The 8614-nt window shown below is 46.1% G+C and overlaps 1 protein-coding gene across 2 annotated transcripts in view; it reads right to left on the bottom strand.

Annotated features, from left to right (window-relative positions):
- Positions 1 to 2107: 2107 nt before the first annotated feature.
- Positions 2108 to 8614, bottom strand: part of LOC138801509 (uncharacterized) — a 79506-nt gene continuing 72999 nt past the window's right edge. Inside the window, exons 21-22 of one of the 2 annotated variants that reach the window (XR_011364625.1) lie at positions 3357 to 3690; positions 2108 to 3018 (exon numbers count right to left, since the gene is read on the bottom strand). Coding sequence is in view for 1 of the 2 variants with exons in the window: in XM_069984417.1 (XP_069840518.1) it covers positions 3638 to 3690 (53 nt within the window). In the remaining variant the exon portion in view is untranslated. Of the gene's footprint in view, positions 3019 to 3313; positions 3691 to 8614 lie in introns of those variants that run through there. The other variant, XM_069984417.1, reaches the window with a different exon arrangement.

Genomic DNA, 8614 nt, shown 5'->3' with positions numbered 1-8614 from the left:
GGTAGCTGATTGACATCCAGGAAGGGAAGAAAAATGGCCTCTGTGCCGATCCACATTGTCTCCCGCTCCCTCTGCTCTCCCACCTTAGGAGACAAATATTCCATGCTTATGTCTCACATTGTGTGTGTTTGCTGAGCACAGGCTGATGATGCGGGGGCTTGGATGGATCCGCCAATTCCCTGAGTGATTCACCATCTCTAGCTAGCCCCTCACTACACCTAAACAGACAAGGAGTGACAGAAGCAGTTGCTGCAACATCACTGATTGTGCAAAAAATTAGGGCTATGTTCACACATGTTGGATTGTCATTGCAGTACTGCAGCATCTGCACAAAAATGATGCAGTAACACAATTAAATGATGCTAAATGGAACAGAAGATCAGAGCAGACACTGCCAATCCCACCTGGACAAAAAACGAGGCATAAACAATATATCCCATGTAAGATAATATCGGATAAAGTCCTTATTGTGGGGCTCAACTTCAAAGATAAAAGATGCTCGATCATATTATGTGTGTGGAGATGAAAAGAAAATAAATTGGCCCCCTGTAGTGTCGAGAATGCTGAGAAGGAAGGTATGTGTGTTTGTCGGGGTAGACTTCATGCTGAGCACGCTTAGGAGCACTGCCGTCTCTTCTAAAGATAGTCAATGAGCGGCAATGCTCCTAAGGGTGCTCAGCATGAAGTCTACCCCGACAAACAGCGCGGGACCAGCGCCGGAGAGGAGGGTAATATTTATACCTTCCTCCTCAGCGTCCCTGGCACCATAGGGGACTATCAGCAGATAGCTGCAGCAGTTTTAGCTTCAAATCACTTTTGCAAAGGTCACAGTAATGTTTAAATGTAAAATTCAATATAAATTTTTACACCTTTTTCAAAGGGTCATCACAAGGCTCTCGCCCACAATTATAAGGGTCAGAACCAGGGTCTTAGCAGAACTTTTTCAAGGGGTTACACCAGGCTCTCACTCACAACTATAAGAACATCAGACTCTCACGCAAAATTAATACAGTGTGTGCATGAGGCCCTCATTTATGTGTAATGTAGAGCGTATGAGATTGCCTCTTTTTTCAAATTTTTGGCAGCCTTTACATTTGCTGCATTTGCTTGATGAGTCTACAAGTCCATATTTCACAATTTAAACAGGATGGGTCTGACCATGTCACACATGCACAATGAGTTACCTGTGGGTGTACTTTATTATTGTCTGCAAAAGTGGTGTATTGCAGCAACCTCGGAGTCTTTAATGCATCCATGCATGCTCCCCCTGCTGTGCCTTTTCCATTTCCCTGGTGTTTCCACCAGACAACCTCTTCTGCCGAGTAGGGGGCACCGGGAAAAATGCTTGAGTCTCCCATTGACTTTGAAGTGTCACTGTTGTTATACCTTTCAAAATCTAAATCAATACTTGATGAGATATAAAGCATATTTACAATTTACATTTATTTTTCTTTAGTTATTATGCTTTATAACAAAGCTATACTTACTTGTATCCAGGTCCAGTCTCCTAAAGCTTTTTAGTCTTGTGCTGGTTGAAAAAAAGAGACTAAACAGATGGGGGGACATTTATTAAGGATTCGCTCCTTCTCCCTGACGCACGCCTACCAAGTCTCCTGCTCCACCGATGGTCCGGAGGGGGAGCTCGGCAAAGTCTCGGCAATAGTCTCGGCCAGTACTGAGTGTCCCGGCTCATTGTGTCCAATGTGCCTTCTCTGTGAACGCAGATGATCTGGAAAACACAGAACTTCCTGTGTTTAGACTCTTCGAAAAAACACAGGAAGCTGTGCAGCCAGAAGTGGTGCCGGGAAGGCACAAAACAGTGCGTCGCTGCCCTGTACTCACAAGCTTTCCTCCTTCCCTCGCTATGTTTTTGTTGAGTGGACGAAAATAAAGAAAAGCGCATCTTCTAAACATTGAGTGCTGTTTGTCTTGTTTCTAAAAGGAATATATGACTTTTCAGGGCAATTAGAGCACTTTCAGTTTGGACTGAATCAAATCAGCATCTGATTCTTATGAAATTAATTTTTGGACATTCGCTCATCCCTAGTTTTGACATACAAAAAATGATTATATAACATGTTATTTTTGATTAAAAAGTCAAATAATGTTTTGCAGCAGAACCATTTATTGTATAAAAACATTAGATGTACATAATAATGTGTATGATTTTGCAGTGCAGTTGTCAGTGATCAGTTAGGCAGTGTATTCAGTCTCTGTAAGGCTCCGATCACATGGCATGTTGACTTACATTTGAAGCACATATATATTACTGAATACTACATAACACATAGAACAGTATAACATGATGAGTAGAATGGCTGTACATTAGCCAGTGAAAAGTGTTTGGTCTGTTTTGTTTTTACAGAAGAGAAAAGCATAATTTTCAGTTTTACTGTGATGTCTAAAAAACAACACCCCAACGCGTGTCTTTTTATGTTTTTTTTTTTTTCTTGACAAAAGTTAATGGAACTTTACTTGTGCAACAGATGTGTAACCAAAGTCATATGTACAAGTATAAGCTTAAATAAAAAAACTAAGACTGCACAATAAAAACATGGCTGATCAGTTAATGGGCAGAATTACAGCTCTAGAGGATGTATTTTCACATAGCTATAATAACAAATTATGTACAAAGTCACACTGTCTCATCATAAATACACTCTTAGGCCATGTTCACATGTCACACGTTCCGCGGCCGGTCTCTGCAAAGATCATCCCCGCCGGTACTGCAGTACCGGCCGGATGATGTTTGTGGCCGTAGAGCATCAGTGCTCGCCCGCATAAGAACGCCCGAGAGCACACTATGAAGCAAGCAGCCGCACCTGCTCGCTGCACTGACATGGGTTTCTGAGGCCGCTAATCACTGAATAGCGGCCGCAGAAAACTGACATGTCAGTTGTTTGCGGCGCCACGAGATAGACAGCAAGCCAGCGTATTTTTTCGTATTAACTACGCCCATTGTTGCAATCGGCAACAACGGCCGTAGAAGTACGAAAAAATACGTTGTGTGAACATAGCCTAAGGCTGGGTTCACACACAGTATATTTCAGTCAGTATTTTGGTCCTCATATTGCAACCAAAACCAGGAGTGGATTGAAAACACAGAAAGGCTCTGTTCACACAATGGTGAAATTGAGTGGATGGCCGTCATTCAATGGCAAATATTTGCTATTTAAAACAACGGCTGTTGTATTGAAATAATGGCCGTTATTTACTGTTATATGGCGGCCATCCACCATCCACTTAATTTCAACATTGTGTGAACACAGCCTTTCTGTGGTTTCAATCCACTCCTAGTTTTGGTTGCAATATGAGGACCACAATACTGACTGAAATATACTGTGTGTGAACATAGCCTAAATCTATAATTAAAAAAAAAGGTTATTACATTACACTACATGATGCTGCCTCCCAGTACAGTAGCTGCCAGTCAGAGCCCCTCAGCACAGGGGTCACAGGTCATGTATGATCGGTGTGAGGTTGGTGGAGCAGGTCCTGTGTTATGTACCAGGTTATGGCTCAGTACAGCCACAGGTTTGTTATATAAGGATGGGAACATCCAGTAAGGATAATACTGAACATGGACGTCACATGTTATATACTCACAGTATAAAAGGCAGAATGACGTTATATTACATTACAGATGATTTTGCATTTCACTGGGTTTATAAACACCTTGAGAACCAGAATCTAGAAATTAAAAAATAAATTTTTGTTAAAATACATACCATATAAAATATTCTCAGTTTAAATGTTGTTCATCTTCTAGTTATGGCGACAACCACCATTATTTCATTGTGATAGTAGGAGATTCCTGCCCTTTGCCCAGAAAGAACAACTGTGGGTCAGTGTCCACTAAGGGCTGTGGGGACTTATAATAAGGGTTTAATGAATGTTCTGCAGCAAAATCTGCCGTGATGTTGTGTCCTGTCATTCCCTATGGCTCTAAAATCTCACAGCGGATTTTACTTCCACTGCAAGAATGTAGTCCCTGCCCATTTAACCCACCGCTGACAGCCTATTACATTACCTGCCCGCGTTCCTGCCTGCTTTTCCGGCTCCCTGACATCTCGCTCAGCCAATCAGTGCGCTGCCCCCCTGCAGCCACTGACTGGTTGAGCAGGATGCCAATGACCTAGGAGCCAAAGAAGCAGCCAGGAGCGCAGAGTTAATGTAATCATTTTTTTTTTTTACCCATAACATTTTATTGTAGTTTACAAATTAAAATACAATACATAAAGGATCTATAAAAATGGTAGTAGTAACATAGAGTATCCAGATATAATGAGCATATAAACAATTATAGGCTATGTTCACATTACGTAACGGCCGGTCTCTGAAAAGATCATCCTAATCTGTAGCGTCGTAGAGTCCTGATGCAGGCGCATCCGTGCCCGCTAGGGATCCCAGCTGGAGCGTATACTATGTGTATACTCTCCGGCCGGGATCCCATAGACGGCAAGGTAACACATTTTTTCGTAATAATCTCGGCCGTGATGTTGAGGAAGCGAATACTCATCATGTAGTTATGAAGAAGGATAAATCATGGAAACTTAAAATTAAAATTAAAAATAACAACAAAAACTAAGGGCGAAGTGTCTGCCAGCCAGCAAGATAGTAGGTACTTAAACTAAGGTAGTACCAGATTTCCAAGAGAACCTGCTAGTTCCTGTGTGTAATACCATTGTGTATGTCGGAATTTTTGCATTAACGAATACTGTTCAGTAGTAGACAAAATAGATGAAATAAAAGGTTTCCAACGTAAGAAAAATTTTCTTATCATATCCTCTGTGCCTGATAAAGCACGGGGAACATCATACGTCATAAGTAGCTTAATTTTCTCCATAAACTTAGATACAGTTGGTGGGTCCTTCTCAAGCCAATGTCTCAGTATACATTTTTTTCAAGGATAGTAAAGATAAGTGAGGACCAGGTACAGCTAAGATGCCTTTGGAAAGATCTTCAGAGAAGAGAGGAATAAAATGGAACAAGCATTGTAAGGGGTCTAAAGTTATATCATGTTCCCATATGGTTTTAATCCAAGTCAGGGGTTCAGCCCATATTGACTGGATAGAAGAGCACAACCATATGCTATGATATAAATCAGCATTATGTGAACCACATTTAGGGCAGGAGCGGAGATAGTTTGGAGGAGCGAAAGCATACGGATGTTAAAGGCGAATTAAGTTTTATGCAACAGACGCAAACGCATCTCTCTCCAGTCCTCACTGGGAATTACAGAACATATGATCGTTAGACCCATAATGATCTGTGAGCGTAGTGAAGGTGAGGGTATTTGGGCACTCAAATGATTAAACAGATTATGGGAAGTGTCTGATAATTCATCGTAGCGAGAAGGACCCATCAAAATATCACATTTATGACGGGGGCGGAGCGAGCTGGCAATGTGAGCAGACGTGCTGGCTGGGAGCTCCGTCCACACAGCTGCTTTATAGGCCGAATTTCATGCCCTTTTGCCCGCAAACTACATGGGGAAGATCACCGGAGGTGACCCGCAACTACCTGAGCCCCGCACCCGCTCTAAAAGTGCCGCCCGGACGTTGGATCCTTACCTGCTTCCACGGCGCTCCGGCTTCCAGTCAGCGCTGCAGCACACCCGGCGGTCCGCGGTCTCTTCCTCCGTTCTGGCGCTCCGAGCTTCCAGCCTCCCTCCTGCCTCTGGCCATCGGGTGGCTCCCGGCCCGGCGGAACGTACGGAGCTTGGTGCGGCCGCGGCTGGGGGTGAGAAGAGCGCCGCAGCCTCCGCCTGGACCACGTGTGGCGGGTCGCGGGCGCCATCTTGCTTGGCAGAGCAGCAGACTCAGGACCTCAGCGGCGGGACCAGCACGCTGCCGGACACTAAGGTACTACTGCCTCCCCCCCTGGACTGCCTGGCTGACTCTCAGGAAAGTACCTCACCCTCCGCTGTGGTGCTCTCTGCCCTCCCGGCTGCACCACCATTATCCCCTGCAGTTCCGGGTTCTTTGAGCCGGGTCCCACCACAGCCTGCCCCGCCGTTACTGACCCCCCCTCTGACTCTTGCATTACAAGGCGCCATGTCAGCAGCCCCTAAACCCCCCAGAGGGGATAAATCTGCCTCCAAACATTCTGCTACCCCCCGTAAATCTAAACACAAGGGGTCTCCTGCCCATGAGGCAGTCACTCGGCTGGATGCATGGCTGCAGCAAGGGGAGTCTGATTCTGATTCCTCTCTCCCTAATACACAGACGAGGGGGGACATAAAGAATTTGCTATCACAACTTCCCACAAAGACGGACTTTAACTCATTGATCACTAAAGTGCAGGATGCCTGCAGGGTTGAGATAGCGGCTGTCCGTAAAGATTTGCAACATATTACGGCCCGAGTAGACGACTTGGAAGAAGAGCATGATTATACCCGCTCCTATATTACTGAACTTCATGCTACAGCGGCCTCACAATCCTCTGTTATGAACGATATGCAGCGCCACCTAGAAGACTTGGACAACCGGGGCAGGCGTAACAACATACGGGTTAGAGGCCTCCCGGAGGCCACCCGAGAGGAAGATCTAATGGCTACTCTGGAAGCTATCTTTAACACAATTCTTGGTGAACCACCCTCGCATAAAGTGAAACTGGACAGGGCTCACAGAGCTCTTAGGCCCAGATCTGCCACGGGCACGCCACGAGATGTTATCTGCTGTGTACATGACTTTGTCCTGAAGGAGCGTATTATGGTCAAAGCCCGCTCCCTCAAAGATTTTGATTTCGATGGTGCCCCCCTGCAGCTATTCCCGGACCTTTCGTGGATCACCTTGCAAAAGAGACGATGCCTTCGCCCTCTACTGGCTATCCTACGTGACCACCAGGCCACGTATCGGTGGAATTTCCCCTTCGCTCTAACGGCGCGACGGGAGGGGCGCTCAGCTATCCTGAAAGATCTGGGTGATCTCCAAGCCTTCTGCGATGCCCTGGAAGTCCCTACTCCGCGTCTGACGGACTGGACTGTTGCCTCCCCTCCACCCCCACCTCCAGCGGTCTGGACAACAGTTTCTCAGAAGCGTCGGAGACCGCAACCACAAAGCTCCTCGCCATCCACTAGAAGTTCTCCTGATCACGCTTCTGACCGTTGATGGTGCTAATTGGTCCTCCTCTTCCCTAGGGGCTGATATCTCAAGTTTCTGATGGCCTTTATTCATGTTTTGATTTAATGCTGTGTGGACGAGTTCTTTGTTCACTTACTCACATAACTATGTTTACTGGTGGTTTCCTCCTCCTCCTTTGGGGCTTATCCTGTCACACTCTAGATGTGGCCTGCCACATCTTACTCTCCTCCTTGGAAAGTTGCCCCTGCCCGCCTGTTGGAGATGCGGGCGCTAGGCCCAGTGCCGCTTATTTGCAAGATACATTGGTTATGTATCCTCAGTTAGTGTATTTCTGTTGGTGTTATGTTTGTCTTGTTGTGTCCCCCAACCCTTCCCTCTCCCGGGTACCTTTCTTTATCTCTAGGCTGTTCCTGTCTTCGGTGCCGAGCGCTGAACCTAGGCTTCATCAAGCTCTCCAATGCCTACGTGCGTGTGACATGGGTGAGTCACTACATAATCTGATGATCTCTATAGACTATCCTCATGGTTAGATATCTATCTTTGAACGTTAAGGGCCTTAATACCAACACGAAACGGCGCTTATTATTACAAGAACTGCGCACCTCCCACACAGACATAGCTTTTATTCAAGAGACCCATTTCGATTCTACTGCTAACTTTAACTTTGCTAAACACACTTTCCCCACAGTGTACTCAGCCTCTAAGGGCTCCAAACAGGCCGGGGTAGCTATACTGGTCTCCCGCCACTGCCCCCTTCAGGTGACTGCTCACTGTTTGGACCCGGGAGGGAGGTTTGTGATTCTAGAGGGGACTATCCAAGGCAAACCACTAGTACTCTGCAATTTATATGCTCCAAATAGGCTTCAGATTCCATTCCTCCGTAGGGTGCTCAACCGCCTGGCTAAATCTCCACCTGCCCCTTTGGTTATAGGGGGTGACTTTAACCTTCCCTTTTCTGAAACGGCGGACAGGCACTCGGTAACGGGCCAGCTTCCCTCTCCTGAGCTAAGTCGCTTATCCCGGGAATTCCGGAAGCTGATCCGCCTTCATAAATTGTATGATTTGTGGCGTGTTGAGCACCCTACTGAGGCTACTTTCTCTTTCTTCTCCCACCCTCACAAAACCCACACCAGGATTGATTATTTCTTTGGCAATACCCCTACCTTGCGATTGCTTCGAGACACTGACATCGGGCCCATCTCTTGGTCAGATCATGGCTCGGTTTCCGTATCTTTAACCTCCCTTCACGCTCCCACTCACCAATGCCACTGGAGACTTAACGATTCTCTGCTGAAACATCCTATCTCTAGGGACTCTATTGCGACCTCCCTGACTACCTATTTTCAGGAAAACACTGGGTCAGTCTCTTCTCAAGCAATCTTGTGGGAGGCGCACAAGGCGGTCATCAGAGGCCACTGTATAGCCTTGGGATCCCGTCTGAAAAAGGATCGTCAGTTGCAAGTCGTGGAAACTAGAGAGAGGATTAAAGACTTGGAAGGGAGGTTAGCGATGCACCCCACGACAATGAT

This window comes from Dendropsophus ebraccatus, chromosome 9 (genome assembly GCF_027789765.1).
Source record: "Dendropsophus ebraccatus isolate aDenEbr1 chromosome 9, aDenEbr1.pat, whole genome shotgun sequence".
Classification (NCBI taxonomy): Eukaryota; Metazoa; Chordata; class Amphibia; order Anura; family Hylidae; genus Dendropsophus; species Dendropsophus ebraccatus.
The sequence above is the reverse complement of the archived record's forward strand: the minus strand, read 5'-3'. Positions and strand labels throughout refer to the sequence as shown.